This window comes from Poecilia reticulata, chromosome 3 (genome assembly GCF_904066995.2).
Source record: "Poecilia reticulata chromosome 3, P_reticulata-male-v2, whole genome shotgun sequence".
NCBI classification, from domain to species: Eukaryota; Metazoa; Chordata; class Actinopteri; order Cyprinodontiformes; family Poeciliidae; genus Poecilia; species Poecilia reticulata.
The window spans coordinates 24,741,405-24,763,150 of NC_088832.1; the positions used below are offsets into that span (position 1 = coordinate 24,741,405).

General features: G+C 38.5%; 2 protein-coding genes and 1 long non-coding RNA gene across 3 annotated transcripts; 1 reads left to right on the plus strand and 2 right to left on the minus strand.

The window, feature by feature from the left end:
* The first annotated feature begins 337 nt into the window (after positions 1–337).
* On the plus strand, positions 338–6,084 carry LOC103462761 (uncharacterized). The gene is made up of 7 exons (XM_008405736.3): positions 338–515; positions 1,366–1,488; positions 1,668–1,784; positions 1,875–1,931; positions 2,031–2,198; positions 2,522–2,635; positions 3,423–6,084. The coding sequence occupies exons 2-7, from the start codon at positions 1,366–1,368 to the stop codon at positions 3,468–3,470; spliced, it is 627 nt and encodes a 208-aa protein (XP_008403958.1). The 5' UTR covers positions 338–515; the 3' UTR covers positions 3,471–6,084.
* LOC103462760 (uncharacterized) lies at positions 3,249–11,751 on the minus strand. The gene is made up of 3 exons (XR_014086955.1): positions 11,569–11,751; positions 10,594–10,730; positions 3,249–9,359 (listed from the first exon to the last, which is right to left on the minus strand). It is a non-coding gene; the product is annotated as an uncharacterized LOC103462760 (long non-coding RNA).
* Positions 11,752–15,418: 3,667 nt separating this feature from the next.
* Positions 15,419–20,649, minus strand: ddias (DNA damage-induced apoptosis suppressor). The gene is made up of 5 exons (XM_008405732.3): positions 20,150–20,649; positions 19,851–20,012; positions 19,104–19,212; positions 17,678–17,973; positions 15,419–17,540 (listed from the first exon to the last, which is right to left on the minus strand). The coding sequence occupies exons 1-5, from the start codon at positions 20,269–20,271 to the stop codon at positions 15,935–15,937; spliced, it is 2,295 nt and encodes a 764-aa protein (XP_008403954.2). The 5' UTR covers positions 20,272–20,649; the 3' UTR covers positions 15,419–15,934.
* Positions 20,650–21,746: the final 1,097 nt, after the last annotated feature.

Sequence of the window (21,746 nt, forward strand, 5' to 3'; positions counted from 1 at the left end):
TTCTTTCCCACACTACTTTTGCGCATTAGCATTTCTTCACGCCTCATGAGCAGAGAACCTCCAGAGTGAACAGATGTATCAGTTTTACAAAAACAGGAAGTCGTCTCTTGTTGCTTTGAACTCTCACAGGCCATTTCATCACCTTCTCCTCTAGTTCTGCATTTTTGCAGAAATAAACTCTAAACTAACCTGACTGACTTGATACAGAATGAACCAACAGACACACACAAATATATCAAACTTATGGACATATATAAGTATGTATGGAGTTTAAATACGGATTAAGGGAGTAAAGGTTTGAGGGGTATCAATACTTTGTGCAAGCGGTCATCTAACATGGTGACATTTAATATGCGAGCAACAACTACTGGACGACAACAAAGAGTGTTGACTTTGTGCTGCAGGGTTCAGCATGAGCCACAGACCGCCCATTGATGTAACACAACCACTCCAGATGTTATCCTGATTTGGGACAAGAAGTCCAACTCGCAGCACTGAGCCCACATCTACACACGGTCAGGCTTTTCTCCTATTATGTTTTAGCTTTACTTTGCTAACGATTGACTACTTTGTCCTTCAAATTAGACGGCTCCCGTGTTTGATTGTCTGATCTTAGTTTATGTTCGTTATTTTACCGTAAGAGACTTTTTTTGCTTTCCGAATAGGAGGGATTATTCAAGGTTGCGGTTAAAAGCTCCGAGTTTGCGCGGTTAAAAGTTTTTTTTTTTTTTTTTTTTTTTTGTGAGCGCAGCTGTTCGGTCGAGCTGTCATGTTTTACTGAGGACGTGGTTAAAAACTCACAGCAGTGGAATGGGAACTTGGGGCTTTCCTTTGTTACAGCCAGAGATGGGCAGAATACCCAGAAATGAACTGCTCAAGTAAGATTATGCAAAAGTACAACGTAAGCGTCAAACAGAAGTTTGGAAGAAAAAATAAGATAAGTAACTAATCCCACCATCTGATTATATTAAAAATTATTAAATCAAACAGAGAAAAATGTAAATTCTGGTATTTATAAAAAAAATAATTATTGCAAATAAATAGCTTGTCCCAATTACTTCTCAATAATAATTTGAAAATAAATACCTTTATTAGTGTTATTGTTCAGGTACTCATGCTGGGTTGAATGTGCAGAAATTAAACTCAAGAGAAGCAATACTTCACAAATGTCATGCTTAATCAAACGTAAAAAGTAAGATTCACTGAAATGTATGTTCTTGTTCAGTTGCTTGACTTACAACTTGAGCTTGGTGAAAATATTGATTTCTGTTACTGGACTCTACCATACAATCTTTAAAATAAATAAATATTTTCAAGCAGACTTCAGACAGACTGCTACATTTTTATGTATTTTATTGTCCCTAGATGTCTGTTGAACTCTACCCTGTGAGTGAACCGAATGGGAATAATGAAACCACTCAGGATATCACACTGGGAGGGAATAAACCTTTACACCGCTTCCTGAGGTGTCAACCCAAGGTCGTTGGGGTAAGAAGAACACACACACACGCACACACACACACACACACACGCGCACACACACACACACACACACACACACACACACACACGCACGCACGCACGCACGCACACACACGCACGCACACACATTTCAGATTACTTATTGGTAGAAGATGGCTGAAAGAGTCATTCTTAATTTCCTCTAGACGGTTATGCTGGTCATCGGGTCGTCCTCGGTGATTGTTGCCATCGCCACCTACTCAGACGTCTACATTCTCCACATGTGGATGGTCATTCCTCCAGAGATTTTCATGGGAATATTGGTTGGTAGCTTTCTAAAAATGACCTTGTTCTGAAGAAGCTGTAAGCATCGGGTTTTACAATTGACTAATTGTCTCTCACGCCTCTTACAGCTCACCATCTGTGGGATTTTATATATTGTGACACAACACAGACCCACCAAGAAAACTGTAAGTTTCAGTAAATTACCAGTGGATGTAGCTGAGCCTCCTTGTTGTGGAAGTTTGCACTAGATGTTTTGTTACCTTGTTCATCATCTCTGTGCTCAGGTAACCATATCATTTGCTCTCAGCATTGTGTCGACGCTCGGGGGGTTTTGGACAATTTTCGTCATGCTCATTAACTTCCACATCTACTATGGATACAGTAGTGATGAACACGAACACAGCAATGACACCGACATCGCCAATGAAATACCATGGACATCTCATATAGAAGTAAATATTGTTTCAAAAATGTCTTTTTGCTTGTTTGTTGTTGTAAAATTTCAACTCCAAACCTATATTAGTTTCTAATTTATTATCTGTTATTTAGCATTGTGTCTTTTAGTTCGAGGACTGTTACAGATGTTTATGTCCAAAGGTTTAGCTTTGTGGCTCTTTAAAACAAAACCCAAACAAAAAATTGTATGTATGATTAAATAATTGCCTTGGATAAACATCAGGCTCCGTCAAAATGTCTCTGTTGTCAATTTTTGTTATTTCCATTATTTAAGAATGATTTATTTTGTATTTTTGAGCATTTGGTTTTTTTTTTCTAGGTTATGGGACTGACCTTGGAGGTAGTCTTTTTGTTGTACAGCTTCATTGGTACAATTATCTTCATCACCATGTCAGTGCTGGCAGGAGCTGCCCTCCGTTCAACAAAAACTCAGGTACAACAACTCAGACAGAGCTTTAATAGCTCTGTGAACAAATTAAATTAAGTGCACCATAATGCTTCTCTACTGCATTCTGTACTGCTGCTGCTCGTCTTTGTTTTGTCTCTTTTTACTGTCTTGGCTTTCATCTGAAGGCTGTTAGGGAATCTGAATATTTTAGGTGTTTGTGTTATTGGCTTTCATTTGTATTTTGATTATTTGTTGTTTTTTGTCATTGTCATTATATTCAGGTTTATTTCTTAGAGTTCACTTTCTTTTTGTGTCATGTTTTTCTTTTTTTTAGGCTCATAAAGAGCTAGTCTGTTTCTGAACTCTGATTATATTTTTTCCATTGAAATAATTTGGTGTTTCAGGTTTAATAAGTAGTTTATAGAAAGGAATGTGTTTAGCATTTTGATATTAATCATAATTTATTTAAGTGCCCATTTTTACTTAATCATTAATCAAATTTAGGTTGATTAAAATTGTAGGTTTTTGATTGCAATAACTTCCAGTTCCCAGTTGTTTTGTTATGATCCCTAAATAAACTTTAACCATTGTAAACTGATCAAATATTTTTTGCCTCTATAAAATGTGGTGTAATTGGTTTAAAGGCTGAAAAAAAAAATCATCCTTCAGACAGATTTTATTTGGAGATTAAGCATTATAATCAGATTATGACACTGATATAATGATATAATACTTCATCACTGATTAAAAGTATGAGAAGCATTTGTCTTACTGAAAACATAGGTACAACATTAATTGCCATTAAATCAAGCACTCTTTCTCTTCTGTTCAGGCCATCGTGGTGATGACGGCGACGGGAGCTGAAGCACCAGTTGAATGAAAAGTGAAGAAGGTCCAAACTTTCGCAAATCAAGCAGCAACACAAAGAATCTCTCATCTATTAATAGATGTTCAAATATTGGGCTTTCTCTCTGACAGTAGAGAACACAATACAAATAATCCAACTAATGTGTGGTGTGGCGAGTCCTGTGTCTTACTGCCAGAAATGATCTGGCAGTAAAGTATAAACACTGAGCTTTGCAGCTCAGCAGTGGTAGCAAGCTGCTGCCCCTATAGCTGCAGCCTGAAGTTCATCTTATTTTTGCGTCATCTGAACCAGCTAAACCAATGATTGCAACAGTCAAACTGTGTGGACATTGTCAGCACTGTGAGCAAGACACAGAAAAATACATAGTGCCTATTAGTTCCAGGTGGTAACAACTTAATGTGTAATTCATAGGTAATTTACAAATAATACATCAGCTACGGGGACTATCTATTCGTATTGTTTCGCGCTCCTGTTTAGTAACCTGATTTGTTTCAAGATTTTATGCTGCATCTATAAAAATGTTCAAGATCCTGAGATGCTTTGTGAAATGAAAAGGAGTCATGTGCTTATGCACCCATGTCTCTTCAAAACCCTCAGATTATGAGGCCGTACTTTTAGAAGTCACATAAGAAGTTCAGTTTGCAGTGTAATCCTTACACTGTTTCAGGGTGTGTAAATGTATATCATTGTACTAGACGTGCACTTCTGATTAACTACACAAAAAGGCAAACAAGCAGTTGTCATTGCAACCATGTTTCCAAAGATGCAACAAACTTAGAAAAAAACAAACTGTTATAAGTGGCTACTAACCTCAGATGTTACAACGCACTACAAGTTTCACAAAAGCTGACACAGGCCATCCCATAACGAAACTGATTTGGTAACATTTCTTGAGTTGACATTTTCTTACTGTTGCATACAAATATTTTCTTCAGAAATACTTGTTCCCAATGTCAATGGAACTTCAACCTGATATTTAGTGTCAAGCTGCCGTACCTGATTCTGGCAATGGGCATGAGTTATGCTCAGATCTGTAACTCCAAAGTCAACAACTTTAAGCATACTTCTTCATAGTAGTTATTACAATGCAACTGACATATTTTTGCGACCTGATGTTCTAGATGCTAAGTAAACACATTCCCATGTCAAAAAGGGATCATCATTTTATTGACAGTTCAGGACTTGAGTGATGTTTTCTGTAAAGAAATTATAAAAATCCTATAACTACACAAGCTCACATATTCAGTGAATGGCATACAATACAAGTACAGTGGGAGGTATGAGGTCTATAACAATCGAAGGCAATAAAGTAGCAGAAAGAAAGCCAGGCAGGCCTAAGCAGGTAGACTATTACTCCATTAAAGCTGCTAATAATTTCAATAAATGCTTTCCAAAAGAATTTCATTGTGAAGTTAAACATGTGTTTCTTTAATTTGAATGTTAAATTATCCTTAGCAGAAGGATAGGACAACAAACTCCCTCCCCCCCAAAAAAATTAATAAATCTAAAAAAGTGTTGTTTTTTTTTTCCTAAGTGGAATGCCTCAAAGTAGGATAAAAAGTCAGCAGGGTATTGTTGACATCATGATCATTTGCAGAAACATTATTATTTTACATGTATGTGAGGTGTTTTTTAATTTAAACTTCAAATAATAAAAAAAAAAGTAAATTCCACAAGTTAACTTTGAAGAAACCCATTATAATAAACTTGGCATAAACAAGACAGAATACTCTGGAACCTCTGGACTGACTCTTGTTTCTTTAGGTGAAGTGTCACAGCAAACCAGCAGCACAAATGCAGAGACATGCACCATACTGGACTAACAGAAACAGATCGCATAAATCGAATTCCTCACATATTTCTCAGTAAAATTGACTGATAGATCACAGTAGAACTCCTAGGAATAGATTTGTAATTTCAAGAATTAGCTGCCTCTGTATCTCTCATTTGGAGCTTTTCTAGGCACATCCCACTGGGAGGAGACCCCAGGACACACAAAGAGCTCACTTGGACTTACCTGTGAAATTCCAAGGTATCCTGGGAATACCTTTGAATTTCCAGGATGTGCTGAAGAAAAGAAGGATGTGTCTTAGAGGTTTTAAACCCCTTCTACGTTCTTTAAATGTTTCTTTCAAGAAATCAGAAAAGTGGTCATGATCAATTCTTCTTTGAACTTTCCAGGGGGTCTTTAAAGCTATTCCTTCAGACAGTTTTATTTATGCATGTCAGTAAATTATCATGACAGCATAAGTTTCTGTATGTGCTTCAGAAATAAGGCAGACAGAGAACCAGAGGATAAACAGAAGGATACTGGAAGAAGGTGCAGGAATAAACTTGTTTTTAGAAACACTCCCTTCTCCACTCCCTCCCAAAAAATAACACTATCTGAAGTTTTCTTTTTATGTCTTTTTAAGGGAGAAATATCCCAAGACATAAACAAAACTGCAAGATGATTCATCTGTCAGTTCATATTCTACACTGACTTGGATGTTCAGCTAATAAGCAACACCTTGTTTGTGCTAAATTAACATTGTGTGTTTATTAACATTGTCTTTTTTTATATGGATTCAGCTACATAAATACAAACATCTGTGTGACAATATAAAATAAAATGCTAAAACTGTTACTTGACTAAGCCGCCATGTCATTTCTTAGATTTTGACGCACTTGCTATGCAAAAAAAAAAAAAAAAACTTTCTGGTAATAGCCAAAAAAATGTAGCAAAGGGGAAGTGACTTTTATGTTCTCAATGACTGGGGGAGATAGGAACACTTCGTGGACATATTTTGTTATCTCGTGAGAACATTGAAGTCTTCAACACACTGCAGACACAAACATTGCCGCTGAATTGTGGCTTTAGTCAGAAGCAGGAAAATAAAAAATTGAAGCTGCCAAATTCCCAGCATCTGTTCTACATGTAACGGCTTACAACATCTCTCTGCAGTGCCATGTCAGGTAACAAACGCTGACATCAATTCTTGCTGATGTCAGAGGACTTCAAAGGAAAATAGCTGCCAAAAATAATTGTAGTAGTAGAAATATAAATTAAAAATGTAACAGGACAGATTTGTTCTTCATCAGCTGCTGGGGAAGATCACAATGAAAAGTGGCTAAAAATGCCTTTGCTGCTAGATTTTTACACTGGATTCCAAAGAATGCCACAAACTGAGAAACGTGAGGTTTTCAAAACCTTAAAAATCTGACAGGAGTCCATCATCCACAAATAAGCTTTCAATTTTCCTCCTTAGCATTCTAATTTACTGTAAAAATGCTAATCAATTCCAGTTTTGCGACCTTTAATGATTGTTTATAACAGAGGACTTTTATAAGTCATTTCCCAGGGCAGAACGCTGATGAACACGCATGTGCTCTGTGACACGATATTGGCGAGAGAAGGTCATCGGGCAGCAGGGGCAGGGGAAGGGCCGTACGCCAAGGTGGCTCCGCACATGTCTGTTCAGAGAACCTCTCTGGCTGAAGGAGCGATCACACAAAGAGCACTGGAAAGGCTGGTGATTGGGAGATGACAGATGAGCTGACCTATCTGTTGGCATGCCGGCTAGAAGGGTGGAAGGTATGCAGACAGATACAGTTGATGGCTTTGAGGCTCGATCGCAGTCTGGTTCACTTAGAGGTGAGCAAACTGGAGAGGAGCTGCTCTGAGTTTCAAGCTCTTTAGGTTTGGAAACCTCCGTCACGCTAATGTTTTGTGTAATGCAATCTCCTGTTTTGGACGGTTTTATATCAAATGGGTTTACTTGTTCGATGTCTCTCTGTCCATCAGCCTCATCTAACCTCTCAGCTCTGGCTACAGAGGAATCCTGATTTGGTTGTGCACCAGCTGTGTCCATTCCAACAAACTGCTTTACTTCTTTGTCATGTCCATGTTGACAGGGCACAGGTAGCTCATCATGTTTGGTGTTTATGTCCGACTGGTCTTCTATCTCTGTAGAAAAGTATTGACTCAGTGATCTTTCAGCTGAAAAAGGAGCATTAACCTCACCGCCTAACTCATCTGAATCAGGAGACGAAGCAGGCTTCAAGGGTTTGTGATTTGAATCTTGAAGTGATGTGTCGTCGCATCGTTCACCCTGATGAGGAAGATGCCAATGATTTGGCTGAGCAGTGCGCCTCGTAGCGCCCGACAGGTTGTGGTCTATGGGTGCTGTTAAAAAGGAACATGGCTCCGCGGTTTCAGGGGATGAGTTTTTTCTACTTTCCAGCACTTCGCCACATGTAGAAGCAGAGAAACTGTCAGTGACATTAGCCAATCCAGATTGATGTGATGTGAAAAATCTGAATTTGGTCTGTGTGCTACTAACTCTGTTAGAGATATCCTTTCTGCTTTTGTCATCTTTGTGCATCTTTGTGTACCAGTCTGTTACAGGTCCGGATGTCTTACAGTAATTTTTCTTTACATCTGTTACATCCAGACACATACTGGAGTAACTGTGCCCCCTTTTCACTTCCACCTCAAGACATTCTTCGCACTGAGAAGCACTTCCCGTGTCTTCAACCTCCATGAGAAGTGAAACTGCAGCTCCCTGATGTTTCGATTGTTCTTGTGTTGAAGTTGTTAGCAATGTTCTTTGACATTGAAAACAATCAAAGTGTTGATTTTTGGAGGGAACAGGATCATAATCCCTTTCAATTTGGTGCTTTAAGCCTCTTTTTGAGTCATTATTCTGGACCACATACTCTCCATAATATTCTGTGTGGCTTTGCAGGGAATCCAGATGGGCAGTCTGATTGCTATTGTTCATATTATTTGATGCATTCTTGCAGGTGTCATTGAATTTAAATAAATGTCCATTGTTGCTATTGTAATCCTTGTCCACCTTGTGGCCTGTAGCACAGCTGGTGTGCCTTATAGTGCTTCTGGGGTTCTGACTCTGTTCTCTATTTTGATCTTTGCACTGAGTGGTAATTGCTTCAACAGTGTTGTCATTGCCTATGCCTAATGAGAGCGAGAAGTGGGCGATTTTGGAAGGAGGCTGGACAAAAGACTCAGATGCTTGATTGTGAGGCCACACAGAGACTTTTGACTGCTGCAGGGCAGCCGCTCTGCTACTGTGACAAATGACAGGCACCGCCTCGGAGCACGGGGGTGACAATGATGACAGAGAGGAAGAGCATCTCTTTCTTTCCTTAGATTTACTGAGTAGGTCTTCCTCTGGGGTTTTCTGTGTCATGTCTGGTTTTGCAAAGTTTGGCGAATGATGCACATCTACCCCAGATGAGTCGAGCATCTGAGCTTTGTCATCCTTGGACCTCAGTGATTCCCGTTGGGTCAACAACGTTGCCTGTCTGTAGTCACCTGCGTCGTCTGTGTCAATACTTTCAAGAATACTGAGAGTATTTAAATCATTTAAAGACGCTAAATCAGTTCTTGTGTGACCATTTACGTATTGATTTTTTATTTTTCTCTCATCATTTTCAGGACTGGCATCGGTGCTTCCTGAAGTTATCCGGGGTTCTTGAAACATCTCATTAAGTAACGGCTGTCTAGATGTTTCATGGCTTTGAAAATGATATGTTGTGGTCGATGACGGAAGGTCTTTGAAGGTCTCGAAGTCAATTTTGTAAGAATCTTCTGCCTCTTTAAATGAGTACATTTCAACTATAACGGGAGCATTTTTATCATCCGTGGCATTTCCTTGGATCTGCGGCCAGTTAGCTCTCAGAGCATCCTGCAGTTCTTTCATCTGCATTTGGCAGGCGGCAGAGAGCAGTCTGCAATATTCCTGCTTGCTGAGAGGGTGCGGAAGAACCCCGGTATAAATGTAGTCCAAAAGGGACGGCAGCACAGAGTCCGAGAGACTTGGATCGCGCAGCTCCACCAGGGCACCAGATGAGGACAGGATGGATGCCAACACTGGGCTGGAGGCTGCCAGGATACACCTTGCAGAGCAAAGAGTCAAATTTAGCTTGGTGCTGCAAAGAAATATTTGCCCCTGTCTAGCTTTGTAGTTTTACTACAAAGTGTTTGAATATATTTAAAATAATTTGCAGATCATCAAACAACTTTTAAAATGACCCTGATTAAATGCAAAAAGCCGCTTTCCAACCATGATTACATTCACTAAGGGTCTAGAAGAATTAGAAGTGTCCCTTGTTAAATCATGGATTAGCAGTGAAAAGTTATGTTTTAGGAAAGCTGAATTTAATTTACAAGCCAAGAGAAATGCCTAATTATAGCCAGATAAGTAGAAGTGACAGTCTATCTGTTCAGTAACAAGATGCTGCATATACTGTGTAAATCTGTTGTGGAGAACATCATCTCTTCTGCCATCATCTGTTTGGGTAGCAGCATCAGAGCCATGGATTTATAAAGGCTGATAAAGAAGGCTGCTACTGTTCCAGGGGCTACACTGCAACATCTGGGGATTATTGTGCACAAGAGTCTTCATTAAATTAAAAAAATTATGGACAACCCTGAGCATCCTTTTTATGAGACTGCTATAAAACCAAAGGGTGTCTTCAGTCAGAGACTGTAATACAGAGCGCTACAGGATCCTTTCTTCCCAAAGCTATCATCATCTACAGCAACTCTTGAAGAAAATTGTTTATGAGTAACAACAAAATGTGATTTCTGGGATTAAAAAAGTATATTTCAACTAGTATTCTGGAAATAAAGTAGACAAAAACACCTAAAAGCCAACATATTATCCTCTACTCCATGTAAAGTAATAGAAAAAAAAGAAACACAGCTCTAGAGACGTAGATGTCTGTAAAGGTTTTTTTTAAGGTGTCTTTAAAAAATCTTTAAATTTGGCTGAAAGACAAAAAAAAAAGACGAGTGGGACAAAATTCCTCCACAGTGAAGCAAAAGTCCCAATTCTGACCGTTAGAAATGCTTCATATTTATAAAAAGTAATACCATAAATTGTTATTTCTGCCAAGCAGTTATTAAGCTTAGAGAGATGTGAAAACTGTTTTGTTTTCTTCCTATTGCAATTGGTGTGATGATCTGAAACATTAGCAAAAAAATCTAAAACAAATCTGTAGGGGGGCATTTACTCTTTCTTATGATGACATGGTTATGTCATCATAAGAAAGATGACATAACCATCTCTGAATATTTTTGCCGTTTTGAAAATATTGCTGCATATTTGTATAATAATACGAAGCTGACCTGTGTGCATGGTAAAGCTGATCTGAGTTCTGCCCCTGCCTTAGTACACAGTCACAGAATATGCCTCGATCCCTCTGATGGTTCAGATATGCCAGCAGTGATGCTGCATGGGTGACGTCCTGCGGAGACGATGTCGCCTGAAGAACAGGTTTGAAGAAAAACCGATTTCAGTATCATCAATATATTGATAATAAGAGAAAATCATTACCATTGCAGCTGTGTAGAATTAACAAATCAGCATCTATGGTGTTAGGTGTAAATTGTTCTTTAAACTATAGTAATAAAAATAATACAATGAAAACTGTCAGTATCATTGCTTATCAATAGATTTTACATAGTAAAACTATGTCTTCTAGAGCTATGCACCTGAAAATGAATGTGATGGGTAATCTGAAAACCTTCAGCTCCAGAAGTTAAAAAATAAAGGGAAAGACTCATGTTTCAGTGAGCAATAATGTCGGTCAAGAGTTGGTGCATAATATTATCTGAAAGAAATTTATTTAGAAGATACAGAAAAATGCCAGTGGCTCAGTAGAAGTGAAATATGCCACCAAATGATTCTTATTTGCAAGTCATAGAACTGAGCTATGAAAATAGTCAGCCAGCAAATTTAGATCTTTTAAAAGTAAAAAAAAAAGAAAGGGGAAACTTGTATGCGAAATCTATTTTTAACAGTACATTAATTAATGCTCTAATTTTCTCTAATAATTTGTGTGAATAAAAGCAATATCAATGCTTAAACAGTTTGTTAGTCATTCTTGATAATGACGTCCGACTCTCAGCAAATAAGCAAAAATAAGCAGGTGCAGTTAGAGAGTAATCTAAACTTAAAAAAATAACCACATTAAATAAAAGTGTTAAGCTCCAGTGTTATGCAAACCAAAGCTTTCAGAACTTTTACAAGAAAGATATTAGTGAAGACCTGGTAGCACTACAGACTGACTAAAAGAGAATATGAAAATTAAAAACACTTACCTTCATAATACACCGGAAGACGGACAACAATCACTGTCTGCCCTGCTTTCGGTTAAAGTGGGAAAAAAGTCTTCATTGTGGATATATAGTCCCACCGTACTTTATCTGCACTGGGTCTCATGTGGAAAACAATCACACGCTGCTCACATTGGGGTGAGCCATGACGCGGATGCTCAGGCGCTTATAAGGAGCGCTGGCCTGTGATGTCAAGCTCTCCGTGTCCTGTTATAGAGAGGGGCTGACACCGTCCTGCAGGGAAGCAGCCACAGAACTGGAGCAAGTAGAACCAGTACTCCTGCCTGCACCACAAAAGCACTGCAGGAAGTCTTATTTATTTAAAAGATATAGATACATGGTGGCTCTTTAGGGTCATTTCTGTCTATGTTTGAATCATAGTGCACCAAAAAGAGCTCAAACTCAGAAATATTGCACCTGGTTGTATTGGATCGAGGTCAAAGGTGAGTCATAGAATAGCCTGAGATTTTTATTTTTTTTTTTAGTATTTGTTGCAAAGAGATTTGAAGATCAAAGCTACTTATTTCAGAGTCTTTCCTAAGATCTTACTCTGTGTAATGCAAGTTCGGCCACCTTAGATAGCGCTGATGATTCTCAGGATGATTTCTATCTAGTTCACTTCTGCACACAGAAGCTTCTCCAGTGTCACGAGCCGGTTTCCCTTCAGCTGACGTTTTTGTTGACAACCCCATACAAAGCCATTTCTCCACCCTTTGACCACGTGCTCGTCACGGCTTTTAATCCCTCCACCGCTCTAACGTTACAGCCACACCTCCTGCCCTCCACAGGCCTGCAGCGCATTTTCCCTGACAACTGTGCAATGGAAATACTACTGCAGTACACTGAGCTCCGCTGCATTGTGACACATCTAAATGGTGCGTCTTGTGGCTCACGTAGATGAGATAGTACGACATATTTACCGGCATAAATATGTGATGATGTTGCCTGTTTAATGTGCAATAAGTCAATTAAACAAATGAAACAAAATCGGTTGGAATTTTGATCCAGCAGCTTGATGACAATGAAATACTGAGACACATGGCAGAAAACTTTATTGTATTTTTTATTTGCGGATGCAAAACATTACTGCCTGCTGTTTTTAGGATTAGAAAGAAACGGCTCTTGGCTAATCTAATTCTCAGTTATTACTGCATCAGACTGATCAGCGATAATAGTTTGCATTTCACTTTGTTAGCCAGTTAAACACCTATGTATGATTTAAAAGATCCGTTTTTTTTTCTCATTTTAAACTATCTCTGTGGATGTTTTGTTAATTATTTTAATTGTTCATATTGCAAAGCATGCAAGAGAAACGTAAAAAAAAATAAAATAAAATTGGGATTGCAGTTATTTAAAATCAAAATGCAAATGTACTTTTCAGGACACATTTAATTATGATGTTCATCAGAGTATTTCAGAACGAGAAATGTTTAATCTATTTCAGAAAAAGAAAAAATAATGAAAGCTTATACCATACACATTTCTGTAACATAAAATGATGACACAATTTCAGCAACAATCTTCCCTTTTTGCATGAAAATGTTTTATATTTTCATACAATGAGGGAATGTATGAAAATTCATACATTCCCTCATTGTATGAGGGTTACATACAATGAGGGAATTGTATTCTGATGAAAATGTTTCTCTTTTCAGAGAAAAATTTCTTTAGAAGATAAAAACGAGAGAAAATAAATAGAAATCCGATTGCAATCCGAGATAGAAACACAAATAACATTACCAAGCAAATATGCACAATGTTACATTACTTAAAATAGATTTACGTTGAAAAGTATCAAATAACTAGAACAGCAAGTTGATTGCAATTAAAGGATCAGCTCCTCCAAAGAAATGCATTCAAGTAGTTGGCAGTTTGCCTCGGAGCAATTTGCTGCAGTGTAGTTTGATCTCCGGGTCCAACAGCAGATCATCTGAGACATCCTACGGGCCTGTAAGTTACAAGCCAAGGCTGAGACATTCACATTCTCCGAGAAGGCCTTTGAACACAGATACTTATTTAGCAGGAGGCCGGCGCGTTGATTCAAGGGTCAGAGCAATGTGCCCTCTGTCACAGAGAGTAAAGCTCAACACATGCTGGCTCCAAGTGTTTCCATTCACTGAGTGTGCAGTGACATAGCTCACGTACTGTACCAGTGGGGTGCAGAAGAGCTGCAGCTTCTGGAAACAACGTGCTCTGGGTCAGTACAGTGCAAGAGTTTAATGTCAACACAACTTAGGGGACAGAATTAATAAGGAAGCGTAGCAAAAGATAAAACTAGTAATACCTGACCACTACAAGTGTTAACGCTCCGTTGTCAGATATATTGTAATATTTTCTAACAAACCTCTGAGGCCTTCAGCTGGATTTATACTGAGGTGAACATGCATGTCTGCTGGGTTAAAGGAACTGAATACAAAAGAAAGCTCGGGTTTGTATTTGGAAAATATATTTTTAAAAAAAACTTCAATTTCATAATTACTTACTACTGTGTGCCATCAATCACATAAAATCACAAGAAAATATATTAAAGTTTCTGATTGCAATGGGACAAACTGGAAAATGTCAAACAGTATTTTGACAGTACACTGCAGCATTCGAGCTCTTCCAATTATGACCAAACACAATTTTAAGAGTTTGTGAAGCTAATATTTTTACTTTAACTGAATTTTATTGCCAAATTTACCAAAGTTGTCCTAATTATTCACATAGAGCAAATGTTATTATTCCTGTGGTTAAACTCACATTTTGCATGTGTGAACCAAATAACTGCACCTAAGATTGTCATTAGGATACAGAACTGATCACAAATGTTTGAGTGAAATTTTTATGACAACATTTCTGTTGCCAACAAAAAAATATGACCAACTAACTCTGCAGTCTTTTATCCTTTGGAGAAAATGTGCTTTTTGGACGAATACGAAGGCACTCCACTCACAGTAGAAGTGAGAAACATTTCAGTCTGAACCTAAACTGTGCGACTGCAAAAGCTACATTTCTGCAGCGTTTACTAAGAATCCCATTCTGCTCCAGCACTTACTGCTCCTGACCCATAACAAACAAACACACTCAGCTGAGCAGTGAGCACATACCAGCCCCAACACACACAGGTCAGCGCGGGACTCCAGCTGTGGACTGGCTGTCCAGTTTCCACTTTTACACATGTAACATCATCTTCATCTTGCTACCATTCTGTTTTACTCAGACATGCAGAACAGAGCCATCGTGACAGCTAATCTTAGCTCTACATAACTGACCCCTGCACACGTACCACCCCCCCCCCCCCACACACACACACACACACCCCTACACACACACACATAGAGGAACCTGGAACAGCAGGTCTACTCACCGGGTCTGGGTGCTGCCAAGAAGGGCAGGATTCATTTAACACTACAGAGTTTATAAGTGACAGTTTAGTTGGTCATGTGATGAACAGATGTCCAAATCGTTTGTTTGTTTTCTAATAGAGGACCTCTGTTACGTATTTGACCCACGTCTATTAAGTTGCCGTCTCCTCCCTTTGAGCAGCAAATACATATGCACAAACGCATCTAGCAATATGCATATTTTGGATATTTATCATTAGTTAAAATTTATAAAATAACTATGATGTAATAGTATTACTAATTAATATTTACAAAATAATTAGGATGGAGCAAACAAAAAGAACTGAAAAACCTAATCTGTTTGGAATATTTCAACAAAGAAAACACCTGATTTTTAAATATAACCTGTAAGAAACAAAAAATGCTTAAATGTAGGTAATTAATTCACTTTTAAAAGTATTTTTATAAAATGTGAGCTGATCTTTAGTGCATGTAATAAAAAACACGAGGAAGTGAAATAAATATTTAATTAGCTTATTAAAAAAAAGGTGACAGCAGCTGATGCATCTTAAATTTTTAACACACAAGTCATTTTTTGGTAACACTTTATTTGAAGGGGTGTGCATAAGACTGACATGACACCATCGTAAACATGACATAACACCTGTCATGAACATAAAAATGTCTTTATGAATGTTTATGACAGTTGTCATGAAGTGTCATTCAGTAAATAATGACACTTTTAATGCAAAGTAGCTCTAAAAGTTGCATTAAAAGTCCATTAAAAATGCCAACTTTGCATGATTTTGTAAATAACGACAATTTAATGCAAAGTTGGCATTTTTAATGGACTTTTAATGCAACTTTTAGAGCTACTTTGCATTAAAAGTGTCATTATTTAACGAATGACACTTTATGACAACTGTCAAAGATTCACAAAGACTTCTTTATTTTCATGACAGGTGTTATGTCAGACTTATGCACACCCTTTCAAATAAAGTGTTACCCCTTTTTTTTTTGAAAAGTTATGAAATCAGATAAGAGTCTGAAAATAAATCCCTTGACCAGTCACATGTAAGGTTTCCATCTTCAGTGAGGTGATCCTTAGATCCATTAAGATCTCTCTCACCTTCTGTCTCATTAGCCTGAGTCTGATCCCACAGAGCTCTGCCATCATTTCCTGCAGCTCTGAGAGATCGCCTCATGTTGCAACCTGAATCCCTGCAGCCATTTTCCGTCTGCCATTTTTTTCTGAATGAGACTCTCAACTGCATTTTAAGAGCAGGAGTAGGAGGAACAACTCCCTCTGCGTTGTCATAGTCCCAAACAGTCACATTGCTCGTTTCAGAGTCACGTTTCTGACTGGTTGGACTGGGTGACTCAAAGCTAGTTGCTCCTCTTTGCCGCGCTACCTGCTGCCCCGCTGGATGTCTTTCTTTACATTTCTCAGCCTTCCTGAATCCCCTTCCTGGAGTAATTTTGCTCTTCCACCTCCTGGATCTGACACTGCGCCTTAAATTTTCTTTTGATGTCTCATCTTTCAAACTTCTGCAGGAAGTGACCGCGGGCGATCGTGTCATTCCACCTGCTTTTACAATGGGAGTGGACTGAGAAGGAGGAACAAAGTCGAAATCTTGCAGGCCTACAGAATCCCTTTTAGCGCACAGATTGCTTTTCAGCTTCCGTTTGTCAGGCGTTGAATGTGACACGCTTGAGGCTTCATTCTTTACGTGCTGAACATTCATCTCAGCGAACCGGAAACGGGCATCTGAAGGCGATCCCTCGGTGCGTGTGTGAGTTGTGTACGTTTCCGGGTGTACAAATGAGTCACCGAATAAGTCAGCTGAGCAGTTGTAACCGTCCACTTCATTTTGCTCTTCTTGTTTTTCAAAAGATAAAAAAGCTTCATTGTACCTCGGAATCATGTTGTCTTCAGGTCTGCTCATGCGTTCACCACAGCTCTTCCAGTCTCGATCAGATAAAATATGTTTTCCCTCTCCATCTATTGTTGGCGTATTAGCGATATCTTGGAGGTGGTTTGTGGAGATCATCTCTGCGGCATTCAGACCAGAAGCTGGCTCGGCTGACCGGTTTGCGATTTCCGCAAAGGTTCCCGTTGTTTGTTTTTCATGCTGCAAATTTAAGTTTGTCGTTTTACAGAGAACATTTAAACCTTGGTCTTGTTTGCACAAAAATTCGGAGAGGCTTTCAGAGAAAGGCAAATCATCCCAAGCAAATGAGCTTGATAAAAAAGTTTGGGATAGATGTGTGGTGGGAAGCTCCTTCGGAGTGAAACTGCAGCTTTTGTACCTCGGCTGTGATGGACTACAGCAAGTTTTCACACTGAAGCCGTTTCCAGCACTTCCTGCACAAGAGGAGTTTGAATCTCCAGTAAAGGATGGATGGCTGTGAAAGCTGGACTCTAGCTTTAGAGTCTCCTCGGTGCCCGGATGGTTCTGCGTGTGAACTCTCTGCACAGGAAGTGGCGCTGGGCTGCATCCCGTCAGTCTGCTGCTCTGACCTGCGCCATCCTGACTGGATCTTTCCTCCTGCTCTGCTGAGGACGTCACAAGCCCAAGCGACTGCTGCCACGGAGGGGTGGAAGTAAATGACTGGTTCTGGTGCTGGAAACTGGGATGGAAACAAAAACGCTTTTACTTATGTGTGCGCAAATTTTATACATTAAAAATAAAGTGAAGGAGATTCTAAAAAGGGTGAGGCTGGAATATTTCTGTACAGGAAACACCGTGATTTCTGTCATTTCTTACCGAAGTAGCGCCTGGGACAGATGACCTGAGGGACACAGAGTGACGTCACTGAGGGTGCTGCTCGGAGAAGGACCGGAAATCAGCAGCAGGGGGGCTGCGGACGGTCTTCTGGGATCAGCTACTTCCTCAGAAGCTCTCTGAAGGAGGTGCTGATAATAACTGAGCACGGTGCAGCCGGTCGGGCCTGAAGCTGGGGGAAGAATCATCTGACTGGCAACAAACTGGGCTCTCTCTCCTCTGCTGGACTCACTTCCATCAGGTTCTTCAAGCCAGGGTTCCCGTTCTGTTCTGCTCACCTGAACACAGACGGACAACAGACCAGAGATCAGGTCAATCCACGTGGCCACGGTTTCACTTTTAATTTATTTAGCTTTATTCAAGTAAAAATCCAACATAGAGAGAAACTTGAAGTTTCTCTCAATGTTGGATTTTTGATGTGGAGAACTACAAAACTAAAAAAAAAAAAGATAGTAACTCAAATTATACATAACTTGATTAGCAGATCCAGAAAACAATTTCTGATTGTCTGATTTAGAGGTACAGGAAAACTTCCTTCTGTTTTATAGTAATATAATATTTTATCATGTGCATAAAATGTAATAATTATAAGTAAAAATCTGTAGGACTGATTTAGAAAAATACAGACAAAATTCCCTTTATAAAACTTATTTTACTTAATCTTAAAATTCAGAAGGCTCTGAAATATTTTGTAATTATTCCAGATTTAATAAATAATGTGCAAAACACCCGTTTTTTTATTATTCAGAGGAATTACTGCACATTTAAAATGTGAACCAGCCTTAAGCAGAAGATAATATAGCAGCATTATTGTAGCACCTTTGCTTTTTTCATTAGTTTAGTTCATCTTTAAAGAATAACAATTTGCTTCATATTACATTTATTGCTCCTTGATTGATTCTAACTATATTTTAACCTGGAGAAATATACAGAATCCTCTTCATGTTTCTTTTTATGTGAAAGAGATTGGTCAATTGGCAAAAGTTTCATTCTTCAAACTGATTTGGATAGATCATGAGACTATTCCTTTATGTTTTGATTTTAGCTTTAAGAAAATTATTTTTTATTGTAGCTTAAAGACACTACAAATATAAAATTAACAAATGATTTAAAAAAAGAAGACATTTTTGCATACCAACATGGATGGGTAGTTCTTTTCCTTCAGCATAAATATTTAGACTTGCATGTTAAACACAATTAGTGTGCCATCCTGGCCAACTGGGCAGATTTGTTTCAGTTACCTGAAGAACTTGTAAAACCTGGCACAGTTACAAAAATAACACGATCCAAGATCAAGATGTACTAGCACTTTTTTTAAACAACTAATGTGAATTTTACCTGAATGAAAAACTAGGAAGTACGACGCTGCATAACAAAAAAAAAAAAAAACCTATTCAAACTCTATTACCTTTATACCAAAGATGAAGTATCTACCGAGGAAACAGTCTTCAACTGCTTTCGCCAACAATGTGGATCTTGCTGATGGTCCAGCAGGTCCCTCCGAATTTTCAGCTAACCTACAGATAATAAAATAAAAACCCAGCAGATTTTGTCAGTATAAGTGCAAGTCTATTATGCATCATCAGTTGACTCTTCTCCATTGTTATCTGCTTAACAATGTCTTCTTTTAATTTTCTTGCTCATAATAACTAGCAGAAACATAGACAATTAATTAGATTAGATTTGAGCATTTGAAAACCAATGTGTGCAGTTCTGCAAATGCAAACAACAGCTTGAATGCAATATTAAGTGGAGTGCTAAATTTCAAATGCAAATTCTGCATGCCAATAATTGTATTTGGCCTGTTGGATGGACTTTCACTGCCCACGATTACACACACTCGATTTATGTTTTTAGTGACCCAGACACTAAAGTTAACAAATAGTATAATACTGTATGATTACACAGACACCGCTTTAGTTTGAGTTGAGAGGGGATGGGATTTAAAAAATGGATACTTAATCATTTATCATCATGTAAAAGATATAAAATACATTATGTTCATCAAAATGTGATCACAGAGAACTCATTCCAACATGCAAAGTGTGCAGAGAAACCTCAGGCTGGGATTCAAACCCAGAACATTTTTACTGCAAGGCAACAGAGCTACCAACTGTGTCACTTTGAATGGAAAATAAGACATTTAAAAAATTACCTCTGTAATCCACTTGCATGGATGCCGAAAAAGGAGTTCAAAGTATTTCCAAACACGGTTACACCAAATGTGGATGTATCTCGGACAACTCGCAGGGAGAGACGGTATCTGTAGTCCACTTGACCCTTGAGACACCTGTAATCACACCTGGAGCACCTATACCTGACAGAGAGGACACGTGACTGTGGATTAATGTCTGCAGTACAGAAGTACACAGAATAAGAATATAACCATGTTGAATTTCCTCTGAAATAACATTTGTCAACCAGAGTTAAAACTTCTTTATATTTCGTTTGTACCTTAATGCGTCTCTCTGTTCAGCATCGATCCGGGAGAAGCAGCCTTTGCAGCAGGGATAAAACACACAGGCATCTTGTAAAGACAACACGGTACAACCCACCAGAACCCGCCGGACAGACATCAGTTCAACACGGAGAACAGAATTAATCTGTTAGCTAACATTTAGCTAACTCCTTAGCATACATGAAGGCTGATTTAACGGAACTGGGGAAACGGTGTTGGAAAGAAACGCAGGAAATAGGGAACTAACAAACAAAAACACGGAGATACTTATTTCCTCCTAGATTTTCTTTCTAAGAGCAAAGCGTTTTCAAATGAAAAGCGCCACAGGCTGTTTTGGTTGGAATTTCTTCTTCGGCTAGTTATTTACAGACTGAATTCATCACTGCCACCTTTCGGTCTATGCATGAAATGGCAGGTTGTTGTGAAGTCAACTTCATACTAAATTGACTTCCTGTTTTCTGCCCCTCAAATGTTCACTTCATGTCTATGGTTCACTTATCCCACCCAAGCCAAAATGTTTCCCGGTTTATCCAGTGCAGTTTGAATAAAACTGGGGCTGAATGATTCTATATCTAATGTTTCCATTACCTTATACTATTTATTTTAAATTATATAATGAATAGGCTGCATTAAATGCTGTTCATCAAAAATGTATCTCCAGATACAGAAGTATTTCTAGATACATAACAAAAACTTTTTGTATAACACATATAATGTGATAGTAGCTGTTTTTCATTCAGGTCAGATTACAATTCCTTTTTTAAATCTCTATCTATGCAGCCAATAAAATTTAACACAGGTTTTATTCAAGTTCAGTTCTATAAAACTGAACATGAGTTCAGTTGTATTGACTGCAATGGCTGTGTGCAGTGGAAGAAGAATATTACAAGTATATTATCTTTCAATAGGATTAACCACCCTTATTTTATTTGGGTTTAATTGAGACCAACACAAAGCAGTAAACTGGATTTGAAGTGCAAAGAAAATGACTCAAAATTTTAATAAAATACAACTAGGGCATTAAAGAGCATTGTAGCCTCTTTTACTTTGATACCTGTAAATAATATTTAGTGCAGCCTGTTGCTTCCAAATGTGTGTGATTTGCTCTCTATATATATATATTTATGTAGGTGTTCTGTGTAAGGTCACAGAGGCATAAGATAAATAATCCAGCATCATAAAGTCCAAGGAACACACCAGAGTACAGAACACCTATAAGCATATGAATACCTACACAGGGATGGCAAAGAGAGCATTAATTAGGAAAGCAGCCATAGTAACTCTGGAGGACTTGTAGAGATTCCCAGCTCAGGTGGGTGAACCTGTTAACAGAACAACCTGCACACTCCTCAAATTTGTCTTCAATGGAAGAGAGCCAAGATTGTGAAATTGGTGAGAGGAAGCAAGAAGTAGTTTTGTCTGCAAGAAGGAACAAGGTGTTCAGGGCATCTTATTCCTTGAACATGTGGAACAAGATGATCTGGTCACAGAAAACTAAAATAAAACTTTTTGACTTATATGGCAAACTCCATGGCTGAGGGAAAACTAACATGAAGCTTGTATGTGGCAGCATCATGTTGTGGAATGGGCTCA

Excerpts from the sequence above, each read along its gene's own strand:
- LOC103462761 (XM_008405736.3), top strand. The coding sequence starts at position 1,366 with ATGTCTGTTGAACTCTACCCTGTGAGTGAACCGAATGGGAATAATGAA. Across the intron at positions 1,489-1,667 it reads GTCAACCCAAGGTCGTTGGG|ACGGTTATGCTGGTCATCGG; the intron begins GTAAGAAGAACA and ends AATTTCCTCTAG. Across the intron at positions 2,636-3,422 it reads TCCGTTCAACAAAAACTCAG|GCCATCGTGGTGATGACGGC; the intron begins GTACAACAACTC and ends TCTTCTGTTCAG.
- ddias (XM_008405732.3), bottom strand. The coding sequence starts at position 20,271 with ATGTCTGTCCGGCGGGTTCTGGTGGGTTGTACCGTGTTGTCTTTACAA. Across the intron at positions 20,013-20,149 it reads GAACAGAGAGACGCATTAAG|GTATAGGTGCTCCAGGTGTG; the intron begins GTACAAACGAAA and ends CCTCTCTGTCAG. Across the intron at positions 19,213-19,850 it reads CATGCAAGTGGATTACAGAG|GTTAGCTGAAAATTCGGAGG; the intron begins GTAATTTTTTAA and ends TATTATCTGTAG.